Source organism: Mus caroli, unplaced genomic scaffold (assembly GCF_978045245.1).
Source record: "Mus caroli unplaced genomic scaffold, Mus_caroli_1 scaffold_8, whole genome shotgun sequence".
NCBI lineage: Eukaryota > Metazoa > Chordata > Mammalia > Rodentia > Muridae > Mus > Mus caroli.
In genome coordinates, this window is record NW_028227263.1 from 25,234,799 (window position 1) to 25,261,474 (window position 26,676).

General features: G+C 41.9%; 1 protein-coding gene across 1 annotated transcript; it reads right to left on the reverse strand.

Annotated features, from left to right (window-relative positions):
• Positions 1-35: 35 nt before the first annotated feature.
• Positions 36-25,307, reverse strand: Uqcrc2 (ubiquinol-cytochrome c reductase core protein 2). Its single transcript, XM_021167181.3, has 14 exons — positions 25,174-25,307; positions 22,758-22,841; positions 22,506-22,655; positions 20,238-20,302; positions 19,708-19,764; positions 18,281-18,405; positions 16,212-16,309; positions 12,055-12,112; positions 10,535-10,630; positions 10,074-10,273; positions 7,456-7,536; positions 5,344-5,420; positions 1,647-1,800; positions 36-291 (listed from the first exon to the last, which is right to left on the reverse strand). The coding sequence occupies exons 1-14, from the start codon at positions 25,204-25,206 to the stop codon at positions 208-210; spliced, it is 1,362 nt and encodes a 453-aa protein (XP_021022840.1). The 5' UTR covers positions 25,207-25,307; the 3' UTR covers positions 36-207.
• Between the last annotated feature and the right edge of the window lie 1,369 nt (positions 25,308-26,676).

Below are 26,676 nucleotides of genomic sequence, written 5' to 3' on the forward strand. Positions count from 1 at the left end.
AATACCTGCTGACTGCTTAGAAAGAACGCAAGAGGAACATTTACACACAATGCTTTATTGACTCTGGGACAGCTGGGAGTCACTATGCTTTTAAGTTTTTTTTTTTTACTTCATTGAGAAAATGTTGAATTAACATTAATTAATAATTAAGAGACCTAACTCTGATGTGCTTGCTGGTCTGGGCTGAGCTTTAAATACACGCATGTGTTATAACTCGTCGAGAAAAGGCGTATGTCCCAAGTTTCCACTCGATGCCATTGACTTCTTGCCAGAAACAAACTTTTTTGCAGCCTTAAATAAAACAGAGAGAGTTAAATAATGTTATCACCAAATAGATAAACCATATATTTTGAGTTTATGGACAAGCCATTCTAAGACAGCAATTCCGTAATACAGCCTCATAAGGCAATTAACTGTGAGATAGCCGGTGTTTTATTCTGAATGTGAACAGCATCGCATGTGCAACTAAGCAAACAGATGAGAACCGTCTGGCAGAAAAACCCCACTGCCATTCAAAACCAGGGAGAATGGCCACTGGTAGGCTGCACTTTGTTTTGTATCACAATGGTAACAGGCCTGGGTTAATCAAAATGCTGTCATCATTAACATATTTATTGTGGAAGAGGGGCTGTGGTGGTACTGAGAGACCATGTAGTCCAGGCTGCTTGAAACTCCCCATCTTCTCTCTTTAGCCTCCAGAACACCGGGCCGCTCCAGGCATCTGTTACCATGCCGGGCTGTTCTGGTATTTTCTCCATGTCATTATTTCAAAATCTAAGGTTATGTTAAGTGTAATAGCACAGGGCAGGACTATGTAGAGCAAGAGCTCTTATGTTATCCCAGGCTAGCTTTTCTGATGCAAGAGAGAAGGTGGTAGAGGCGGGTGAGCAAGGATTCACACAGCCCTTACACATAAGTGTACTTTTTAGATGCTATCAGAATGAATTCTGGGCCAACTGAAATGCAGGCAGGGGGAGTATCTAACTAAAAGCAGACTTGATTCTACCCCACTGTCACCACACAATGGTGAGAGGATGGTTAAGACACCTACAGTAAAGGGGGAGGTGTCTTTACTGCAGAAGCACCACTGACGGGAGATTTACAGCAGAGTTCACTTTATTAGTACTCAAACAACTCAATCTCTCTTTTTTTTTTTTTTTTTTTGGTGTTTCGAGACAAGGTGTAGCTCCTGCTGTTCTGTAACTCACTCTGTACACTTCCAACTCAGAGACGCACCTGCCTCTACCACCACTACCTGGATGTAACAAACAACTCAGATCTTATAGGAAATAATACTATTTAAGACCGGTGAGGAAACTAGCAAGAGAAGGTCTTAGGTTGGTAGAATGTGGACACTGTGAGCGTGTGCATGGTTAAGGACTGGCATGGGGCTTCTTGGGTTGAGAAGGAGAAGTGGCCATGAAACTTGGGAAGTCACTCATCGGCCTGACCTCCAAGAGTTTAAACTGGTTCAAGATGGGCATCTGCTTGAATGGGGAAGACACATCCACCCAAGTGGCTAGGGAAGCTGTTTGTAGATGGTGGGAAACTCCTGCTCTGCACCAACACAGGCCCCAAGGAAGCTGATGCAGTTACTCTGAAAGTGGGTCACCAGGTCTAAGCTGAAATGGATCTCATCTGCTTACCTTTACAACATCAGCATCAGCCACGGAGTCAATCTGTTGAAGGACGGTAGAAGGTGGCATATAAGAACCTGCAGCTAGAGCCTGTGACCCAATTTCACTCAGGAAGCCCTCTGACGTCTCCACAGACATTAGATATCCAGCTTTCAGCTTGTTCCTGTCCAATAAAAGGCAGATGTCAGTTTTATTTCCCCCTCTCCTCCATCCCCCACCTGTCCCCAACAGCAAGACAGTAAATGTATTTCAAACTAGACCTTACTTCAGCAATGCAGCTCTACTTGGAAGGTGCCAATATAAAACAGCTCTCAACACTCAACAGGTTGTCCTTTGATTTTGGAGTAGAGCTTAAGACTTTTAAGGTGAGTTTTAATCATGAAGCAACTTTTAATTTATGAACTCACTATGGCTGGCTTTAAACTTAGATTTGCCTGCCTCTTTTTCCTGAGTGCTAGGATTAAAAGTGTGTACCTCCATGTCCAGCTATGATTATATTTTTTAATTTTCCAGGTATTTCTTTTTCCTTTGTTTATGTACATTTGAGTTTTGCCTACATGCGGGAGTCAGATTCCCTGTAACAGGAGTTGGAGACAGCTAAGCTGTGGTGCTGGGAATTGAACTTCAGTCCTCTGAAAGAGCAGCCAGAGCTTTTAACAACTGAACCATGTCTCCAGCCTCCTTTCTAGGCATTTCTCTCTCTCTCTCTTTTTTTGAGAAGAGTTTCTCTCAATCTGTAGACCAGGCTGACCTCAAACTTAAGAGACCCACCTGGGATCTCCTGAGTGCTGAGATTAAAGGTGTGCACTACACCACTGGGGCAGGTATCTCTCTCTCTCTCTCTCTCTCTCTCTCTCTCTCTCTCTCTCTCTCTCTCTCTCTCTCCCCCTCCCTCCCTCCCTCCCTCCCTCTCTCTCTCAACTAGTTTTTTTTTTCCTCAAAAATTTTATTTTCGGTCCATTGGTGTTTTGCCTGCAGGTCTGTCTGTGTGAGGGTGTTGGATCCCTGGACCTGGAATCACAGCTGTGAGCCGCCATATAGGTGCTGGGAATTGAACCTAGGGCCTCTGCAAGAGCAACCAGTGCTTTCAACCACTAAGCCATTTCTCCAGCCCCCAAGGCAGGCAATTCTAGTAAGAGAATATGTCTACTTACGTGACTCTTAACGTCCCATCCACCTGGCTGATAATACACACACACACACACACACACACACACACACACACACACCACCACCACTAAATCCCATTACTCAATTGGGATTTATCTCAACGAGGGAGGGGCATGATGGATAAGTCAGGTGGGAAAGTATGATACAATACAACGTCTTCTATGGCCCATGGCTTAAACATGGATACAAAAGCTTCATTTTGAAATGAAACAGACAGACTTAATTCACAAGTATGCCATAAAGAAATTGTAATTCCTTACAAACACATCTTCAAAGGCATTGGAGTGTCTATACTAGATGTGAATCACTGAGGGTGAAGGTGCTTGCTACCAAACATAACAACCCAAATGCAGTCCCTGGAACCAACATGGTAGGAAGAGGGAACAGCTACTTCCAGTTGTCCTGACTCCCATACAAGTACAGACATGCACGGGTAAGCCACACATAGGAAAGAATGGGCTGGAGACAGCTCAGTGGCTAAGAGCACTTGTTGCTCTTGCAGAGGCTTGAGTTTGGTTCCTAGTGCTTACACAGAGGGTCACAGTCACTGGATCCTGGGGATCCAACACCTTCTTCTGACCCCTTGAGGGCACAATGCACATACATTGTGCACTTGCATACATGCCAAACAGGCAAAATACTCATAAAGTAAATATAAAAATTACTTAATTTTTATTTTATGCACATTGATTAGTATTTTGCCTGCATGTATGTCTGTGTGAAGAATCTCTGAATCTGGATTCATAGATGGTTTAAGTTGTAATGTAGCTGCTAATAGGAATTAAATCTGGGTCCTCTGGAAGAACAGCCAACATTTTTTTATTAGGTATTTTCCTCATTTACATTTCCAATGCTATCCCAAAAGTCCCCCATACCCTCCCCAACACTCCCCTACCCACCCACTCCCACTTTTTGGCCCTGGCATTCCCCTGTACTGGGGCATATAAAGTTTGCAAGTCCAATGGGCCTCTCTTTCCAGTGATGACCGACTAGGCCATCTTTTGATACATATGCAGCTAGAGTCAAGAGCTCCGGGGTACTGGTTAGTTCATAATGTTGTTCCACCTATAGGGTTGCAGATCCCTTTAGCTCCTTGGGTATTTTCTCTAGCTCCTCCATTGGGGACCCTGTGATCCATCCAATAGCTGACTGTGAGCATCCACTTTGTGTTTGCTGGGCCCGGCGTAGTCTCACAAGAGACAGCTATATCTGGGTTCTTTCAGCAAAATCTTGCTAGTGTATGTAATGGTGTCAGCGTTTGGAGGCTGATTATGGGATGGATCCCTAGATATGGCAGTCTCTAGATGGTCCATCCTTTCATCACAGCTCCAAACTTTGTCTCTGTAACTCCTTCCATGGGTGTTTTGTTCCCAATTCTAAGAAGGGGCAAAGTGTCCACATTTTGGTCTTCATTCATCTTGAGTTTCATGTGTTTTGCAAATTGTAACTTATATCTTGGGTATTCTAAGTTTCTGGACTTATCCACTTATCAGTGAGTATATATCATTTGAGTTCTTTTGTGATTGGGTTACCTCACTCAGGATATTGCCCTCCAGGTCCAACCATTTACCTAGGAATTTCATAAATTCATTCTTTTTAATAGCTGAGTAGTACTCCATTGTGTAAATGAACCACATTTTTTTTTTTTTTTTTTTGGTTTTTCGAGACAGGGTTTCTCTGTATAGCCCTGGCTGTCCTGGAACTCACTTTGTAGACCAGGCTGGCCTCGAACTCAGAAATCCACCTGCCTCTGCCTCCCGAGTGCTGGGATTAAAGGCGTGCGCCACCACGCCCGGCTGAACCACATTTTTTGTATCCATGCCTCTGTTGAGGGGCATCTGGGTTCTTTCCAGCTTCTGGCTATTATAAATAACAGCCAACATTTTTAACTGCTGAGCCATCTATTTCTCCAGCCCCTAATTTCTTTTTAAAAAGAAGAATGGCTGGGCATGGTGGCGCACGCCTTTAATCCCAGCACTTGGGAGGCAAAGGCAGGCAGATTTCTGAGTTCCAGGCCAGCCTGGTCTACAAAGTGAGTTCCAGGACAGCCAGGGCTACACAGAGAAACCCTGTCTCAAAAAAAAAAAAAAAAAAAAAAAACAGTAAGTAGGAAAACAAGGGTTATTTCTGTAGAGATGGGATTAGAACCCATGTCCTGTACATATATGGCAGTCTCTACCACTGAGCCTTTCCTTAACTTGTTAATACTGTTCTTTACTTTTTAATTCTAATGAGCATATAGTATTTTTTTTAATTTTTAAAATTTTATTTACTTTGGTGTTCCACCTCCATATATGCCTGTGGGAGAGTGTAAGATCTCCCAGAAGTGGGGATTATAGACAGTTGTAAACTGCCATGTGCATGCTAGGATTTGAACCTGGGTCCTTTGGGAGAGCAACCAGTGCTCTTAACCACTGAGCTGTTTCTTCACTCTGAGCATATAGTTTTGTTTTTTTTTTGTTTGTTTGTTTGTTTTTGAATCAGCTTTTAAATAACTGAACTATGAAATACATAATATACAAACATAGAAACTTACTTGGCAGCTTGGACATCTGCACTGGAAAGGTTTCCTTGAGCAACTGCTTTGACTTGGTTGTAGGCAGCATTGATAACCTAGGGCAGACAAGTAAAAAGTTATCAGTGGCCGGAGCCTGGGTCTCCTGAGGTAATCAACATTCCTGTACTGAGGCAAAAATACAACAGGAAGTTCTAGTGTTCATGGGGAATTCTCTGGTCACCACGTGCACCATGTGCACCATGTAGCTGGTGTGCTACTCTGAGAGGTTGCACAGCACTTAGGACATAATCTAGTAACAGTCACTCGTGCTGGGCCTGGAGGGATTCAGCTGGCTCTGCTCCTGGCCCTGTTTTCTGCATCTCAATCCAGAAGAAGTGAGGAGCTGTCTCTGTGACTTCACCATCACACCCTCCTTACCATGAGAAAGTGAAACTGTGAGACAAAATAAAGCCTTTTCCTTTAAACGCTGACTGTCGCAGTACTGAGAATGAAGCTGCACTTATACACACCTATGTGATGTACAATGATAAAACCAACAGTATCCACCAAGCTTCTTACAAATCTTAAGCATAGGGCAGAGAATGGAAGAAAATGGTGCCTCTTCCTTGAGGAAGATGGAAGAGACTCCATGTTACTAGGAATACACACAAACACAGCTAACCTGGAAGGCTTGCACATCAGAGTCCGGTAATCAAAAGAGAAATCGAAAGAATCCAAAGTTCCATTGATGTGGCTACTTGGTACATATTTGCAGAACAAACAAATTAGGATGTTCTCCACCTCAGTCCTGGCATCTTTCTGGACTTGTGGCTTATTGTTCTGTATAACGACCTAAAATCTAAGACTTTGACTTCCTTTCCATATTTGTTACCCACTTCCATGGCCACAATTCCAGTCTTGAACATAAGGCAGAACTGCCTAAGGTTAGACAGTCCCCTCAAAGTCTCCAATTCCAAAGCCCAGCCTCACTCTAGTCACATCCCTAACCCCCGCTTTAGTAAGATCTCTAACGCCTCCACTGTTCACTTCCTCCAACCTGTTGTTCCAAGCCCCAGTGCCTTGGAAAACTGGCCCACACTCCTCAGTCATCCCTTCAGTAACTCCTGTCAATCTTTTCAACTACTTCCTATCTTCTTCCTTGCTCTAACTTGCCCGCTTTCAGGACTCTGACCTGGCATGAGTCCTACTCCCCACCTCCTTCATTTTCCTGTCAGGGGAGTGAATGCCAATGAAGAAAACTTATAACCCAAACCTGGATGGTTCTCGTATGAGAATCCAGGGTCACTATTAAAGGAGACCCAGACACTGCTGCAGGCCCATTCTCTGCTTCTAGCCATTCACTTCTCAAGTCTCTTAATTTCAAGTTTCTCTTTCTCTCATGTGTGACTCAGCATTGGCTTTTGTCGCTGAACTAAAATGCCTGTGTTCTAGGTTACACTTGCTCCTTCTTTCTCAAACTTGAACCATTTATCATTTTCTATATCCTGTATTTGCTGAATCTACCTTCACAAATGCTTCCTTCAACTTAAAACTTTGAGTATAAAAACTGCTCGCCCTCTTCTTCCAGCCTCCACCAACCTCTCACGCCTTTGCACTCAATACCGTTTTCTCTTGCTTTCCTGTTCCCTCCACACCTCCAAACTGTGTTGCTGCCCAGAACCTCAGCTGAGTGTCTTCTCCTCCTCTCTGTGTGTATTTTTGAGATAAAGATTCATGTATCCCAGAACTCATTATGTAGCATTTGATCTTCCTGCCTCCTACCTGGTACCAGAAATATGCCACCACACCCGGTTTGTATGACAATGCTGACTAAATCCAGGGCCCCACACATTACAAGGAAGCACTCTATCATCTCTACAAGGAAGCCTACAAATACGCATCCTGGACTTGACCTGTCCGGGATTCTGAAATACAGATGTCAGAATCACATATTTAAGAAGAACCAAAGTATGCATTTCCCCTTTCTGTAAGCATTAATATACACTTTGTGAAGTTTTTCAAGTAACAGACAATTCAATTATATCAGACCATAAAGATCTATGACAAAGCATGGCACTTAGATATTTCCCATTTAACTAAAACCACAGCAATGGGAGAAAAGCTTTAGAAGGTAATGAATTAGTAACTTACCTCTCCAGCAGCTGCAGCCTGGGAAATAGTGTAAATTCCAAAGAGCCCAGAGTCTGAGTAACTGGCATTAAATGCAGAAACCTGAAATATAATGTAACTTTACTGTATAGTATTTTTTCAGGTAGAAGAGATCACAATTTCCCAAGATTATTTGGATAAAAATTATAGACAAAACACAGTAATTTACTCAATTCTGGCAGGGGCTGAAATGTCCTGCAGATTATCTCTTCAGAACCACAAAGTTTAGAGGATTTCGTGTCATTTAAACCTTCCTCTTTATTGGGCTTTTCAAAACTTCTCTTGATGAGTAAAGGCAGCACACATGTAACTGCAGCATACAGTGACAGAGATGTGGGCTGCAGTCGGACAGACTGCATTTCTTTATTTTGCTGTTGGTACCATCTGGCTCACCAATTTCCTTGCACTTCCATAAACTAAAGGCAAAGGGCTAGACACAGATTTGGCCTAGTAGCTATAGCCAGTTAAGGTAGTAAGAAATTTAGCTCATAACAGCTAGGGTGAGTCAAGTTCCAAAATCCTGAGGTGGACCTTGAATGCACAGAGTATCACCTAAGTTGTTAAAAGATAAAAGGTTTTCAGGGTTTTTGTTTTTGTTTTTTTTTCAAGACAGTGTTTCTCTGTATAGCCCCAGCTGTCCTAAATCTCTGTAGACAAAGCTGGACTTGAACTCAGAGATCCACTTATGTCCCAAGTGCTGGGATCAAAAGCATGTACCACCACCACTCAACTGATTTAACTGATTTTTAGATTATTTTTTAAAATAAATAATTTCTTTATTTTTATTTCTTATGCATTGGAGTTTTGCCTGTATGAGGTGTCGAATTCCCTGGAATTGGAGTAACAGACAGTTGTGAGCTGCCATGTGGGTGCTGGAAATTGAACCTCAGTTCTCTGGAAGAGAAGCCATCAGTGCTCTTAACCACTGAGCCGTCTCTCCAGCCCTGATTTTCAGGTTCTTGAAACAGATTTATGAATTCATGTCTCTGTGAATACAGTCTGAAAAGTCCACATTTCAGACTTATGTTCTAGATGATTCTTATGCACAGTGAAGTTGAAGAATCACTGGTTTACCTGGGTGGTGGCAGCACATGCCTTTGATCCCAAGTACATTTCTGTCTGTCTTTCTTTCTGAGACAGGATGCCATGTAGTCTGGGCTAGCCTCAAACTTATTACTCCTACGTAGGGGTGCTGAACTTCTACCACTACTGTCTCAACCCTGCATGCTCTAGGATTACAGATGTGAACCATCATTCTCAGCTCATGTATTGTCTTTTAAAGACAGACTAAAGTAAGTAATTATAAATACTTGGTTGACATTTCACATTTTCTTTTTCCTTCTCACTTGATGCAGGGTCTTGTTATGTAGTGCAGGCTAGCCTTGAACTCCTGATGTTCCCTGCTTCACCTTCCAAGTGCTGAGATTACAAGAGTATGCCACCGTGACTGGTTGACATTTCAAACATTCCTGACGCAAATATCACATTTTGAAAACATTTTCCCATCATAAAAGCATCAAAAGTTTACATAGGCATGGTGGCACACACTTGTAATCCTATCATTTGGGAGGTAGAGGCAAGAATATTAGGTGATCACAGCCATTTTCAGCCATAGCAAGTTTTGAGACCAATCTGGAACATATGAGACCTTGTCTCAAACAACCACCACCACCACCACCCAAAAGTTATTATGAGGCTCGTTTTTTAAAATAGTATACACATGCATGCACACACACACACACACACACACACACACCTCTCTCTCTCTGTGTACACTCTATTTCATAACAGAAAAGAGCATAAGAGTCTATTCTAGATGGTTGTGAGCCACCATGTGGTTGCTGGGAATTGAACTCAGGACCTCTGGAAGAGCAGTCAGTGCTCTTAACTGCTAAGCCATGTCTCCAGTACCTCTTGTTCTTAATGTCATCATTATTGTATTAATTTAATCTCAAGATGGAGGTATGTATCTGTAAACAATTCAATGTTTTTTTATGGCCACTTGCTTGTAAAACAATGAACAGCAAAACTTAGGAAACAGCCACAGGAACAGAAACAGAGAGGAAGATACTAGTTATAGCTAGGGAAATAAGGACAATGAAGCATTTCTTTTATTAACATTTTCTTTCTTTATATATCTCATGTACTTGTATATAACTGTGCATATGCGATCTTGTGTATGCATGTGTAGAGGCTTTGGTATCTTCTGTCACACAATGACTCCCTTGGCTTTTGAGACTAGGTCTCTTACTGGCCTGGAACTCACCTAGTAGGCAAGGAGACTGGCCAGGGAGCCCCAGAGATCAACCTAGATCCACCCCTCCAGCACTGGGATTATAAGCATGTGCCATCCACCGCTCTTAGCCTTTTTACATGGTTTCTGGGGACTGAATTTAGGTCCTTAAGCCTGCAAGGTAAGCATTTACCTTCCCTTTGTTTCTAGTGTGGTGGAATGATACCAGGTTTGAGCCACCCAATAAGCTTATAATTGTTCATCTTAAATTTTAAAATCAGACTATCATTAATAGATGATCATGACTGTATCACAAGTAACATGTTTCTGGAAGCTAAAACAGGAGACATTGACTGCTCAGACTCACATCAAAAGGCTGTTGACTTCCTTTGGCAACACTCTGGCTCAGGAGACTGGTGGTGTTGTTGCCCCTTTTGATATGTGGTCCAGCACCAAGAAGATGCTGAAGTACACTGAATGCATTTGCTTCTGCATTTCCAATGGCAGCACTTTCTGCAACAATAGCAGCATGGACCAGATTGTCTCCATTCTGCTCTCTAATTTCACCTGGGTCATGTAAGGTGGGAGGAGTAAAAAAAAAAATCTTATTATTATTGGTTTTACTCATCAGTATTCTTTATGACAGTAATTAACTAAGGTTAGGGTATGTGGTTTACCAGGTATCCCCACTCAAAGCTTGTTTCCCATAACACCTGAGCCATCTACTTCTTTTCTTGTGTACTGACATGGCTTGGTAGTAACAATCAAGCCAATCCTGCCCCAACATGCTATATCTGAAGAGAAACGCGCAGGAGAAAGAACACTTACCTCCACGGTATTTGGCTTTTGCACCAGCTAAACCAAGGCCACCCCTCATGTTGAGAAATTGTTCAGCAACCTGCTTTAAGACAGAATGACTCACACCTGTTTCAATGGAAGCAAAAACAAAGATAAAGTCAATATTTCTACAATACAATTATAAAGGTTCTGTTTTTCCTTGTTTTAAAAGACGTAATTCTTAAACACAAGCCAGGCTTCAAGACGGATCAGCAGGAAAAAGCACCACACCACTCTGGAGGCCATGGCTGGCTCCTGGGACCCACCTGAGGGTGGAAGGGTTGTCTGTCTTCTGACCACACATGTGGTGTTGATGGCGTGTGCTCAGCTGCTAATCATTTACACACACATACTAATACATTATTTAAATCCAAAAGTACCCACATATTACAGATGTAAACAGCAAAGAAAACATGAATCTTCTTGCTATCAGTTTACAATTTATTACTAACTATTACACTCATCTAGATGTTTTCCTGTATAGTTACTGGTATATATTGGTTTTTTTCACCTTTTTAATTTTCTTTGAGACAGGGTTTCTCTATGTAGCTCTGGTTGTCCTAGAATTCACTCTGTAGACCAGGCTGGCCTTGAACTCAGAGATCCACATGTCCCTGCTTCCTGAGCGCTAGGATTAAAGGTGTGCACCACCACTATCCAGCTCACTTTTATTCTTTTATGGTGCCAGAGGCTGAAATCTAAGGTCCCAAGCAGGCTAGACACAAGTTTTTCTACTGAGCTACATCCCAAGACCCTATTTTAAAAGTGCTATTATTGTCTTTAATGTTTCTAAATTGTCTTCCATATTTTGTAACTAAGTAGTCAGAAACGGTTATAAAATATCCCAATTGATGAATATATCATTTATCCAACCAATATCTTTTTAATAGACATTAGCATGTTTCTAGTAGCTGTTGGAATCTTGCATTGTACACTGAAGGGCAATCAAGAGTGAAAAGACAAACTTTGTAATATATAAGTAGCACACTTGGTAAGTGGCTATATAGAATCCAAAATAAAAGAACCTTTAATAGATATATTCAAAAGCTGTCAACTTATATTCCACCAAGATAGTCTCACTATCTGGTTGGTCTAGAACTCACTATATAGACCAGGCTGGCCTCAAACTTGGAGGTCTACCTGCTTCTGGAGTGCTGGAATTAAAGGCATGAGCCACCATGCTCAGCATGCCATCAATTTTTGACAGTGTATATGTCTCCAAATCGTAGATAATACTGGGAAGAGCCAAGCCTTTAATTTTTGCTAATCTTGCAGATTAAAATTTTCCTAATTATTAGTGATGCTCTTTCTTATACATTTTATAAACACTGTCAAGACCTTAAAGGAAGTAGTAAAATACTGTAATTTATTTCCCAAACACCTAGCAATTAAAACCCTATCATATACTATCCTCCTAGAGTTTTCAAAATGTTCAGCCCTATGCATATGTCCCACAGTTTAAGGAATTGCTCTTGGGAAGCAAACTGACACGCAGGCAATCTCAGACTTACCAAGTCCAACCAGAGCCATTCTTGCACTTGTGAAGTGGTTCTGAACAAAGTAATGTAACTGAGGAAGTAAAGAAGAGCTATTAGGTTACGTCAGTATAAATACAAATGGCTAAAACCATACAAGTGCAGTATGGCAGGAAACGCATTCCCAGGTTTGAAAGCTGCCATAATGATGACTATGAAGGATTAGCTATTGCCTCATCACACTGTGATTTTATACTAAAAACTATGGCTTAAAAGAGCAAGACCTTACGGCCTCATGATTCTACAACCGTGATGAAAACTCTAATAAAACCATTGAATTTAAACAGTGTGAGAACTTGTGATGGTTTGTATATGCTTGGCACAGGGAGTGGCACTATTAGAAGGTATGGCCCCGTTTGAGTAGGTGTGGCCTTTTTGGAGTAGGTGAGGCACCGTGGGTGTGGACTATAAGACCCTCATCCTAGCTGACTGGAAGTTAGTATTTTGCTAGCAGCCTTCAGATGAAGATGGAGAACTCTCAGTTCTGCCTGCACCACGCCTGCCTGGATGCTGCCATGCTCCTACCTTGAAGATAATGGACTGAACCTCTGAACCTGTAAGCCAGCCCCAATTAAATGTCCTTTATAAGACTTGCCTTGGTCATGGTGTCTGCTCACAGCAGTAAAACCCTAAATAAGACAATTATCTCAATTAATCTCAATTGAGACAGTATCTCAATTAAACCAAATTAATGGCTGGGGAAAGTGATTAAAGCACTTGCCATTCAAGTGTCAAAACCCAAGCTTGGAACCCAGAACCTATGGAAATGCCAGGTGGGCATGGTGGCAGAGACTGATCCCTAGAGCTCTGTGTCTGAGTAAGAGACCCTTTCTCAATTGAGGATGATTTCTGACTTCAGTGTTGAACCTCTGTATGTATGTGCACACATGTGTACCCATGTAAACCATGCAAACATATACATCGCATTTCAGACATGCAAATTGGAAAATATTTAAAAAATGAATAAAAACAAATTAACAGTGTACACTGGCTTGAAATCAAGAATGAGACCAAGTTTATGCCCTTAGTTTTAAACAGTACATCTTATCTACTGTATCTTGATATGGGTAATCATACAGCACTATAATCACTCTATGACAGACGACTGTAACCACACTACTCCTATCCACTTCCCCCCTTGTTTCTTTTTCCTTCCTTCCTTTCTTTTCTTTCGTTTTTTGAGGTAGGTCTGCCCTACCCATTTTTGAAACCAATTTGTTAATCCAGATTATCAAATAGATGGAAAGATCCATCCTATATGTGGGTGGCAACACCCATGGGCTGGGATCCAGGCCTGAACAAAAAGAAGAAAGCTAGTGGAGCACCAAATTCCTCCATCTGTTTCCTAACTGCAGATGCAAAGTAACCAGTTGCCTCAACCCCCACTGTCAGGCCCTGCTGCCAAGACAGTGTCTTCAAACTCTGAGCCAAAATACACTGTCTGCCTCTTCTACATTGCTTTTTTATAAAGACTGTCACTATCATAATGGTTAAAGTTACCAACAAATATTACAGAATTGTCTAAGAGAGTGTAAATACAAAATAACACTGTTTCTGGTACCCACAGTACAGATGGATTAAGTTGATTCCAGGTGGAATCTTAGAATCTTTCAAACAGTCAAGTTTTATGCAGTTGGAGCTCACCTGTGATCCTGGAACAGAGGAGGCCAATGCAGAAGACTGTGAGTCTGAGGTCAGTCAAGCTTATTATACAGAGAAAAACCCAACTACTTATTTCTCCAACCAGCCACACAAGGCCACCAATACTCTGAGATTTGGGAATCCTGGTTTGCACAACCACCTTAGGCTAAGCAGACAGGAAGCAGGACCAGCATGGAATTATGAGTAATGAGCGCTACTACTTCCAAGGGTTTGAAACTTTCTTTGGGAGGGAGGGAAAGTCCCCTCACTTTATAGGTAAAGTGGATATGCACTAGTTTATAAGCAGAGATACACTGTTCTACACTGGATCCACTGGAGGGGTTCAGAGAATGACTGAAGTTGAACTTTCACCACTTTAATCAGGAAGCTATGGTGGAAAGGAATGGTAAGCATCCGTGAGTTGCCTTAGAGGACCAAACAACGATGTTCTGTGGATGTTTCTTTACTGAAGCTGAACTGCTAACGTGTACTGCTTTATTTTCCTTATACTTCCCTTAGCCTAAGAACACATTAAAAGATGAACAAGCAGGAGGTATGAGAGGTGGCTCAGCAGTTAAGAGCACTGACTGCTCTTCCAGAGGGCCTGAGTTCAGTTGCTAGTAACCACATGGTGGCTCACAACCATCTGTAATGGGATCCAATGCCCTCTTCTGGTGTGTTTGAAGACAGCTACCTGTACTCATATAAATAAATAGTAAAAAAAGAACAAACCAAAACATTAATGACCTTTGAAAGCATTGGATTTATCATAGTTAGCATCCTAGTATTGCCAAGAATAGTTTTTGCCTTAAATGGGAATTTTTGGTCTATACTGATTCATAAATTGCCTTTATTTATAACATGCTATGGAATGTTTACATATTTGTTAATATTTTTGTTTCTTTTCTAAAAAAATAATTGCTTTAATGATGACTGTGTATGTGAGTCTGGGTATGACTGTACCATGATGAATGTATGGAGGTCAGCAAATAGCTTAAGGGAGTCGGTTCTCTTCATTCATGGTGGGATGTGGGATCAAACTAAGGTCACTGGATGTGATTGGCAAGAGCTTTCACCTGTCAGTCGTCTCACCAGCACTCAGTTAGCGTTTCCGAATGAGTAAACAGCATGTATTCTAAAACAGGAGCGTGCGTAAGTAATCACCCCACGCTGGATGGTAACTGTTTCTAAGTTTTTACAATTATGCAGCAATTCTGTGAGACATCCTTGAGAGCTCTGTCTTCCCGTAGCACTCTTTACATACCTATGACATTTCTTTACCAAGGGGAATCTGACTTCTAAAAAAATTTCAAAACTCACTGGAAGCTAGTCCAGTGAAAAGTGCTGCCAATTCTAGTCCTGTGACATGAATTATGACTTTTCATCTCCAGACAAATCTTCACTTGGCTTCTCAGAGTAGCCTCAAACCTGAGGCAATCCTCCACCTCAGCAATCCAAGTGCTGGGATTATAGTTCTCAACCACTATACCTGCTTTATGAATTATGATTTTTTGGATAAGTACCACAGAATGGTAGACACTAAATTACAGATTGGTAGATCAAACAAGAAGATTAAATAGTTTTCTAATCACAGACTAGAAATGAGAAACAATACTTGAGTCAATACTTAGAAAGAATTGATAATTCCAAAATGGGAAGTAGAGAAGTGAGGTTTATTTCATACATGTCATCAGAGGCACTAAAATTTATAACTATAAAATACTTTACTATGATATCTAACCATTACATTATTTAAAAAATATACATACACACAGAAAAGGCTATAGAAGAGAATACATCAGGTATGAACACTGAGTGCCTTCTGGCATGTAAGCTAGTTTTTGGTTTTGGCTCTAAGTCTTCTCCCTACATATTCAGTGCACATGCACGCACGCATATATGTGTGTGTGTGTGTGTGTGTGCGTGCGTGTGCATTATGTGTACATGAACAGAGGCCAGAGGAGGGTGTCAGGTGCCTTGCTCCATCACTTGTCTTATTATTCCTTAGCGACACGGTCTCTTACAGAATCTGGAGCTAGGTTGGCAGTCAGCAAGCCTACAACATGAGGACTACAGGTGCTTGTGGCCACTCTTGGCTGTGATTACATGCGTGTAAAACTCTGATCCTCATGTTTGTGCGGCAGGAGCTCTTACACACTTAGCCACCTCTCTAGACCCTTAAGACAATCTCTTCTCATTTTGCTTGTTTTAGATTTTCATTTCAGGACCTTGTTACTCATAAAAACTTTTTAGTTAAGATATTAAAAAAAAAAAACCACTGTTTAAAAAGTTTAGTCAAAAAAAACCAAAAAACCAAAAAACCAAAAAACCAAAAAACAAAAAACCAAGTTTGCCAGGAAGAAAAAAGCAGAATGGATTTCTTAAGATTAGGAGTTGGTACAAAACCCAACACACATCCTGAAACAGCAGGTTTAATATAACGTGGTCTGGTGGTTAGGAGTGAGCATTCATAACACAGCCCTATCACTTACTTCCTCTGATGTTATCTTCCCCATCCTATAGTCAGGACAGTACAAAGGATTAGCCAAGGCATTCTTGTAGGCAACATCATGCAAGTTCTCAATGATACCTGAAAGATAAACAACAGGTGCTCAAATGTATGGATGGCTACAGTATTTTTAAAAGACAGCAACAAGCCTATACAGATTTGAGACTGACGTTTCCAGAGACTTGAAATTTGATACCACCTAACTTTATAGCAACTTTTAAAGTTGTGCCTGCAGAATACACAGAGAGAGAGAAGAGCAGTTGTCTCTGTAAGACAAGAACAATTTATTTGATCTGAATCTGACTTCACTTCTGGGTTCCCTCCCTGGGTAATGAGAGAGTTGCCAGGATACAGGGAGCTATAAAAGCAGCAAGCTTAGGTTAATCACCAGTTATTGGGAGTAAAAAGCTACTTACCACTCACCTGGACTTACTTTGTCCTGGTGCCCTGGCACTGTGACACCTGCCTTCTGGGTTCTGTGCCTTCTCTGGAACTATCCCCTTTATCTGTTCAATCAAGCACTGTGCTAGTTGCTAGAAACATGGAGAGGCATCAGATACAACGGCCACTCTCAAAATGTTGAGGGGAAAAATTATGAAATAAAATTGTTCTGAAGACAATGTTAGCAGTGAAGTGTGCAGCTAGACACATGGAATGACAGTGGGAAATGGAAAAGAGTAAAAGAAAGAGAACCTTGGAAAAGTCTCAATGATCACTTCTCAGGTGATGTATAAACTTGTGAAGAGTGTAAAATGCAGAGGAAACAGACAAAGCAGGGTCAGGTATCAGTGACAGAAAGAGAAGATGTAGGAGCAGGGAACAGCTAGAAAGAAAGGCTTTGAAGTCTTCACTGCTAAGAAATGAAAAATGTTCAAGGAGATAGGTGGGTATGTTTACCTAATTTAAACATTACAAATGTAAACACGTATCAAAATGTACATGGTTCCCATTAATAAGCATTATTTTTGCATATAAAATAATTATAACAAAAAGTAAGAGACAGAGGATGGGGTCAGATGAAAGCTATAAATTCTAGATAAGAGTTTTGGACTCTAACTTACAAATTGTTTTAAAGGATGTTCACTTGGTTTTCAAAGCAGAAAGGTCACTGGCAAGGAATCAGGAAGTTGGTCTAAATTAGTAATCCTAGGGGTGGATGTGAAAGCAGCCAGGAGATATAACAGGACAAGTTTGGTCAGAGAAAGACAAAGACTGGAACCCTGATGGCGAGAAGCAGTCGGCTTGGACAAGTACGGCACCTGTCTACAACTCTGCGTGTGACCACACTCCTCTGTGACACAGGTGTCACTGGGATATGTCAGCCACACAAACCTCTCACTAAATCTCACATAGGTTCTTTCTTGAGAGTCCTGCATTTGTCCCCAGTGCCACTCAGAACACTATAGCTGGCTCCTATTCTGGTCCACCTGCTCAGTTTTGCTCCAATCAGGAGCTATGTAATGTCTAAAAGCCAGTACTGTTTGTTTACAGATTTGGTTTGCCAGCTATCTGTTAAGATTATAGAATCAAACATTATAAATATCAAAGCAAAAATGTTATTTTAAGAATTATGGAGTCTTTTTCTTAAATTTTTTTATTGAAAAACAATTTTATAAAATACATTTTGTTCATGTTTTTCCTACTCAACTTTCTGTTCTCTCTCTAAAAATAAATAAGACCCAAGAAATACACATACACTCTGACAAAAACAGTATTCTAAATAAACAAGCAAAAGACTAAGACAAAACATGTGGGATGTGCTCTGGAAGGACCCTGTAGGGGGCGTCCGTGACAACAGCAACAGTAAGCTGCCACAGTAGAAGCAGTAGAGCTATGTGCTGCTGGGTCTGTTCTAAGCAAAACAAACAAACCAACACAGGGGGAACAGACAGCACAGCACGCACAGTCTACTATCCACCTGTCCACCATCCTTCAATAACAGAGCACACTTGGGCGATATTTTCAAGTCCACATAAGACTTTTCTGCACAAACTGGATCTTCTCACAACTCGTATATTGGAAACAATGGAATGGATCTGCAAGTGTACTCACGGGTCTGTGAATTCTGAAAGGCGACAGCTTTGTCAATCTTTAGCTGAGAGCGCAGGGCAGCTACTTCCCAGCGGCGAAACTCAGGTGCTGTGGTGACATTGAGCAGGAACTCCATGAGGATCTCACTGCAGGACGGTGACAGTGACAGTGAGGAGGTGACAGTGAGGAGGTACAGTCACAATTCATACTGCCGTTACGACACATACTTTTAATCCGGCAGCTGCTAGGGGGAGGCTGGAGGACTTTTTCTTCTAGGCTAGCCTGAGCCATGAAATAATACCTTGTCTTGAAAAACCAAGGACTTGGGTGGGAGCTCAAGGACAGAATATTTGCTTGGCTCTAGATCAGTGGTTCTCAGCCTCCCTAATGCTGCAGCCCTTTAATACAGTTCCTCATGCTATGTGACCTCCAACCATAACATTATTTTTTGATGCCACTTCATAACTGTAATCTTACTACTGTAAATAGTAACGTAATATCAATGTAAGTTGTAATATAATCAAACATTACAAATACCAATGCAAAAAAGTTATCTTAAGAATTATGGACTATGTTTTTTTTTTTTAAAACATACTTTTAAAAAGATTTATTTATTAATTTTATGTATATGAATACACTAGAACTGTCTTCAGACACACCAGAGGAGGGCAACAGATCCCATTACAGATGGTTGTGAGCCATCATGTGGTTGCTGGGAATTGAACTCAGTACCTCTGGAAGAACAGTCAGTGCTCTGTAGCCCCTGGAATATGTTCTTTTATTATTATTATTTATTAACAATTCTTATACAGTATGTTTTGTTCATGTTTTTCCCACCCAACTTTAAAAGGAGAATCGTAATGTAAATATCTGTGTTTCTAATGGTCTTAGGCAACCCCTGTGAAAGGGCTGTTTGATGGCAGAGGAGTCGTGACCCTCGGGTTGAGAACTACTGCTCTAGGTGATTTCCAGGATTAATTCTTTAATCTTTTTTTACAGTCCAGTCTTTATCCCCCTCCTGGTCTGTCTTGACTGTTCCACATCCTATACCTCCTCCCCCTCACCCCAACATTTGTATTTTTTTAAAAAAGCATATTATTTCTACTTTTATTAAATTTTTTCTTTAGGTTTAAATAAACTTTATTATGTATATATGCCTCTGTATAGGTTTACAAACTTGAGTTGAGGACCCATGGAAGCTAAAAGAGGGCATCGGATCCCCTGTAACTGGAGTTACATGCAGTTGTGAGTCTCCAGATGTGGGTGTTAGGATCCAAATTTTGGTTCACTGCAAGAGCAGTATGCAATCTTAATCATCCACTAAACGTCTCTCTGGTCCCTACGTCTTCTAACTGAATTTTTTATTTAATATAATAGTAGGCTTTGTTTGCACTACCTGTCCCTAGTACCCCATAAAAGCAGATATTCTAAAACGCGCAAGTACTTACATATCGCTCCGAATGCCTTCTACAGTGTATGCCATGTTCTCCCTTGTCGCAGTCACACTGAATTCAAAATAAGTTACAGTGAATTATCTGAATCAGAAAATACTACATATTCAACTAAAAATTTAAAGTATTTTTTAAAAAAAAAAGCCAAATAAATCCACCTTAAAAAGTAATCAAATTTTGCCTCATGGATGAACCTCAAGGACCTTATGTTCAGTATGAACATAGTTTGTATCATTTATTCATACAAAGAACAAAATGACAGCAAACTGTAAAGCTAACATTCCAGCTCCCTTTACCCACAAAGATTTTATTTTTAATTATATGGGTAAGTGTGTGTCTGTGAGGGTGTATGTGCACATGAAGGCTTCTGACTGGAAGAGCCAGAGGTGCTGGACTCCTGGAACTAGAGTCATAGTGGTTGTGATCTGTCTGACATGAGCGTGGGGAAACCCAACTCAGGTTAATAATGTGCCTTTTTAACTCCAGAGTCATCTCTCCAGCTCTATTCTTGTTACTCTTCAACACACCTTAATTTACCACCAACTGCTTCAATTCCACGGGTTATCTTGAAAGACGAAGCTCCTTTGGTAGTCTTGAAAAAGAAAGAATGCTTTTGTTAATAGCTCTTCAATGTCTTGTCTGCCACACCTCACACTATATCAAAATCTATTGTCTTAAGTGTTAGCAGATCCTAACACAACTTTACAAGGTAGGTCCTAAATAACAGGCACTTTTTAATAAGAATTATGAGATTCAACAAAGCACATTGCATGTATGTTCACATACATATATACTGTTATTTTATTTTTGGGAGACAAAGTCTCCTTACATAGTCCAGGCTGGCCTGTAACTTTTACACAGGTCAGGTTTATCTCCAACTCTACAATGAACTTTTTGCCTCTGCTTCCCTGATACTGCAACTACAAGCCATATGCCATCACACCAGGTTTAGATTTTAATTAAAATACAGTTGTGTAAAAAATTCCACTAGCAAATATAAGCTTACCAGACTTTTCTGTTCTAAAGAGACTTGTGTACTGGTGAGACTTTATGGGTGTAGCTTCTGGCATTACTAGGACACACATCTCACAGCAAAGTCCCTGATTGCCCGACTCTTACATTCTTTCCATCCCCTTTACTACAATGTTTCCTGAGCTTTAAGTACAGGAGTGCTTTGTAGATGGATTCAACAAGGACAACACAAGTGGCCATGTGAAAGAGGAGGAAGTCCACGAAGCCTCAATCCTTCACAAAGAATTACAGGCAACTGAGGGAAGCTGGGAGTGGGATGGAAAGTCCTCCCTATGGAAGAGCACAAAGACTGGTTGTCCAGTGACAAATGGTCAGCTCTAAAAACATGCATACATGTAGCATATGGTCTGAGTAGGTTATATTTAAGAATATATAGACAGGCAAGACATAAATGTATATAGTAACAATTAATGAAATAAAGAAGACATGAATTTGAAGGAGAGATGGAGGGTTCATGGGAGGGTTTGGAGGAGGAAAGGGGAGAAATGTAATCTCAAAGGAGAAAGAGAGTCAGAGAGACACTTGTATATGAGAAATTACTATTTTTTTCAATTTTTGTCACTTTCTATTAAAAAAAATGTTGCGTCTCCTCTACTAGTTTCTTATGTCTTAATACTAATTTCCAGTTGGATAATAACAATTGTCTGTGATCAATATTCTGTGGTTTCTCATTTTATACTATGGGATTTTACAGGGTTAAACAACAGCCTGTCACAATTCATATCTACACAGAACCTGGAAATGTGACTTTATTAGAAAACAGGGTCTTTGTAAATGATAAGGTCAAATCATATCGAATTAGCAGGAGCTCTCAATCCATTATGATAAGTGTTCTCAGAAGAGGACATCTGGACACAAGGAGAGACAGAAGGACAGCTAAGAGACAAGAGAAGAGAAGCAGGTATTGGAGCAACGCATCTTTAAGTTGAGGACTATAACAAATTATCAATAAACACCAAAGGCTAGGAAGAGGCAAGAAAGGGTTCTTCTCTCTGGCAGCATGGCTCTGCTGATGCCTTGACTTAATGTAATACTTTGGCTTCCAAGTCTTTAAAACTGTAAGAAGATATATTTCTTTGAGCTAAGTCACCCAGTTAGTGTAAATATGACACAACAGCTTAAGGAAATAAATACAGGGACATTGCTTTCAAGCTTTTGCTGTTTTAAGACAAGGTTTCATGTAGTCCAGGCTAGCCTCAAACTCTTGATCCTCTTGTCTCCACCTTCCAAGAGATTGGGTTATAAATGTGAACCTCAATGCCTTTATTTTTGTGCCCATACACACATGCTCATAATAGGCCAGGGGAAACTGTGATGTGTTTTCTGAAGCTCTCTCTCGAGATGGGGTCTTCTCTCACTGAACCTGAAGCTAGCTCTCTGGACCTAGCTGGTATGACAGCAACCTTACAGGATCTGCCTATCTCTGCTAAGGGTACAGGTATGCATGGTTATGATTGGTTTCTTTATATGGGTGTTGTTTTTTTTTTCGAGACAGGGTTTTTCTGTAGCTCTGGCTATCTTAGAACTTGATCTGAAGACCAGGCTAGCATGGAACTCAGAGATCTGCCTGCCTCTGCCTCCCCTGTGCTGGAACTAAAGGCCTGCGCCTCGACCACCCGGCTGATGCTGGTGTTTGAAGTCAGGTCTAATGCTTGCACAGCAAGACTTTATTAAATCATTTCTTCAGCCTCTTATATTTTATCTTCTCTACAGGCCCAAGATCACACATCATTTCCAAACACTACGGTAATAAAGACACTTACCAAACTAGATGCAAGACGTAGTAAATGCGAGGTTCCCAAGTTGTTGGAGTCCTCATATCTACTGCCTGCTTTAACGAACAAGCCAATTCTTGACAGAGGAGCATAGTTTTCCAGAGAAGCAATCACCAAACCATTTGGTAATTTGGTAAACTGTAGTTAAGACAGAGTGGAGATGTGACCAATGCCTGTCTTTAATGAAGGAGTTTAAGTAAATTGGATGTGGGTTCCATCAAGCTGCTCAGTGGGACTAACCTCAAGATCCTGAGGCTGCAGAGGCACTCCTCCAGGGGCTGCTGAAGTTTTAACCTTTGGGGCAACTTTGAGGGAATAAAATCTCTAAAAAACAAAACAAAAGAAACAACAATAACAAAAACCCCCAAAGTCAGGTTATGTGTGCTCGTATGAAGAGTCCATTACATGTAAAAGAAAGGCAGCAGCACCACCACTCGACACAGTGGTTTCAGGTAACGCTCTACCCTCATGGGACGCTCTGACAAGTAACTCCTCATAATTTATTAGTCATTCAGTCTACCCAAGCCATTTTTTCCCCCTGTAGATAGCTTTTCTTTTCTTTTCTCCCCTCCCTTCTTGAAAAAAAAGTTGGCACCATAGCCTAGGATGACCTTAAGTTCAGGATTCCTCTGGGACTAAGGTTTATACCACATGCCTGGCCTGAAGCGTTTTTAAACCTGTGCTGATTTGTGATTTATACAGAATAATGAGCTCTCTATGAGCTTGGAAAAATACCTATTTTGTTGCTTTTAATTATTTTATTAAAATGTCAAGCGTTCCTTCTAGTAGTGATGATTTCAAAGTTTCTGGACAGTTGTATTGTTAACACTTTAAAACAGATTTCAGCATTCCTGCTTCCTCCATTTGTCAGTCTTTCATTTATTTTTACTAAAATCACCTTCATCTCCTTGGTCACTTTAAGGATCGTTTCCCAGTGCCCCTAATGTCTGCACTGCAGTTTCACCCTTTTAGGTGCCATACTAGGCATATTCAACCAAGAAAAGGTTTTAGCTTTACTGAACGAATATCTACACAATGCTAAAATCAACAACAAATTCTCAGCATAATATGTAATAACTTGGATGATGGATCTAAATGCACTGACTTTACACACACACACACACACACACTATACACAATGGTATAAAGCTATTAAGATATTCCAATTATGTCTAGGGTTCACAGGATTAGGACATGCAAGCAAATATACTTTCATGATGCTAAGATCCACTAAACATGTTGCTATTATTTGCCAAGTGTACCTGTAAAGTTCTATAATGCTCCTACTCGGCACTGCCCAGAGTGCTGTATGCTGAACACTCAGTCAGCGCTGGGCTAATCTGGCTGCTGGTTTTCACCTGTTCATAGAATTACTACTTTACCCCTTCAGTCCTGCTTGTAAATTATGAATCATAATTAACTGTGCCATTTTCATTTTAGTTTGCTGGATAAGGTGTATGCAGCCACTTGTGATTTTTTTTAGCTGTGAATGCCCAAGATGTAATTCCATAACATCCAAGTTTAACAGTCCACATACGAATAATCCACAGTTCTACTTCTGTGCTTTTGGGTAGTGACGTTTAAAATTTTCTGCTTCTTTTGGGTTCCTTTCAGGAAAGACTTAGTTCTTAATTGTCATACAATTTCTACTTTGTTTTAATAACACACACATCAATTCATTCTCATGGAAAGTGCTCTCTAAGGACTGTTAGCAGTTGGTCTGTCTAGGCACAAGGAATACAACTGTAGCCTAAATTTGTACAATACATATATGTAAGTACAAAGCACAAGGAAACACCATGCCCAGGCCTGGTGTATCACTGTCTAGTCGCCTCTCAACACAGACACTCCTGCATTTCCGCGTTGTAACTCTGTGCTGTAGGGGCTGCTGTTGTATGGTTGGATGTCTAGCTGCACCTCTGACCTCTAGATGCTAGAAGCACTCTCTCAACAGGCGGTTAGGAATAAAAAGCTCCGCATGTGACCAGCTAGTAGGGGCAAATTAGCCCTTGCTGAAACTTCCCATTCTCATCTCTTGAAAAACCACGATTCCAGAGTGATAACGTGCTGACACATGAGGTACTCCTCTCCCCACCGCAAGTGACAACTACATAATTTAGGGCTAGACTTGAAGAAAGATCAAGAGCCCCTCCTGGAGGAAGCCTTTAAATGGGACCCCGAGAAAACGAGCATCTTAAGGAATGGGGGGGGGACTGAGTACTGACAGGAACGAAGGTGCGGGCACTGAGATAAGCAGCGCACCGCGTTTGTGAATTTAATAAACTCGCACGCATTGGGGAAACCGACGCCTCCGGATCAACCCAGGAGCAGAGGTCGCAGGTCGGGTAAGCAGGCGGCCCGGGTGGCGATGGCCTCCACCCTACCTGCTTCTCGAGTGACCTTCAGGAGTCTCCCGAGAGCCGTTTCTCCGCCACTCTCCAGGCCACCCTCCTCTTCGGCTTTCCCCGCCTTAGCTCTCGGCTGCTCACAGGACCCGCCGAGCCTCCCAGGCCTCGGCTCGCTGGCAGCCGGCTTCTCCGCGGGGTTTACCTGAAGGGCAGACCCAGGCCTGAGGCCAAGGCCGCACACTCCGCACCCAGCTCCTGAGTGGCCGACAAGCGTCCCCAGCCCTGCCCCACGCGCGTCCCATGCTCACCGAGAAGGACCCGGCCCTGCTGAGGAGCTTCATGGCTCTAGCAGTTGCCCTTTCCCACGGTCACCGCTGCAGACAGCAAAGCAAGATGGGGTCGGAGGACCGAGTTTCCCGGCGTGCACTGCGAGCTTGCCCACGCCCCCTTGTCCCGGCGGCCTTCTACGCACGCAGTGCTCTACTGCTCCAGTAGGCGGGACGAGCCCTGCTCCTGGGGAGAGGCTAGAGGTCTCCAGGACTAGCTCACAGCTTTTGTAGGTTATCCTTTCTGAGTTCTTTTTCTGCAAAAGACATGCAGCCTGTAATCCCAACTGCGTCTGCAGCCGTCACAGTCACCCCAGCCGTCTTGGGCCTGCCCGTGAGTACTAGCAAGTCCGGGACTCGTCGGCACTCCCTGTTCCTCGGAGGTCATCCCTCGCCACCGGTACCGCGAACGTGGTGACCGAGTTCACAGAAACTGGCAGGGCGAATGTCTCGTCGAACAGATCAACACACTTGTAGGTCTCCGCAAGGAGATCGTCACCAGCAAGGACTCAATCTCGTGAAATTTGCGTCCAGGCTCGTGTGTGTGTGTGTGTGTGTGTGTGTGTATAATCAGGGACTTAATATAGTCTTCTATTGCACTTAAAAATGTTTAACTGTTGGTGATACAGATATATGGCACAAATCATTCGTGTGTTACACTATGATTGAGACTAATTCGGGAACCACTGCTTTCATGAAGCCGCATAGCTGCTTAAAAATGTTTTTACTTTTATTTTTTTACAGTCCAGTCGTTGCCCCCTTCCCACAGTTCCTCATCCCATTCCTCCTACCTCTTCTAGAGGATGCCCCCACCAGGCCCCAGCACTCCCTGGGGTCTCGTTTCTCAAGTTAGGTGCCTCTTCTCCCACTGAGGCTAGACCAGGTAGTCCTCTGCTGTATATATGTTGGGGCCTCGGACTAGCTCATGTATGCTGCCTGGTTGGTGGCTCTGTGTCTGAGAGAACTCAGGGGTTCAGGTTAATTGAGACTGTTGTTGGTCTTGCTATGGGGGTTGCCCTCCTCCTCCTCAGCTTCTTCCTGCCTTTCCCTAATTCAACCGCAGGGGTCTCCGACTTCAGTCTAATGGTTGGGTGTAACTATCTGCTTCTGTCTCAGTCAGCTGATTGTTGGGCCTCTCTGAGGGCCGCTATGCTAGGTTGTTTGTAAGCACACTATAGCATCAGTAATAGTGTCAGGCCTTGGAGCCTCCCCTTGAGCTGGATCCAAATTTGAGTCTGCTACTGAACCTCTTTTCCTTCAGTCTGTTCTCCATTTTTGTCCCTGCAGTTCTTTTAGACAGGGACAATCTGGGTCAGAGTTTTTGATTGTGGGATGGCAACCCCATCTCTCCACTTGAGGTCCTGTTTTTCTACTGGAGGTGGACTCTGTAAGTTCCCTTCCCCCACTGTTGGACATTTCATTTAAGGTCCCTCCCTTTGAGTTCTGAGAGTCTTTCATCTCCCACGTCTCTGGTACATTCTAGAG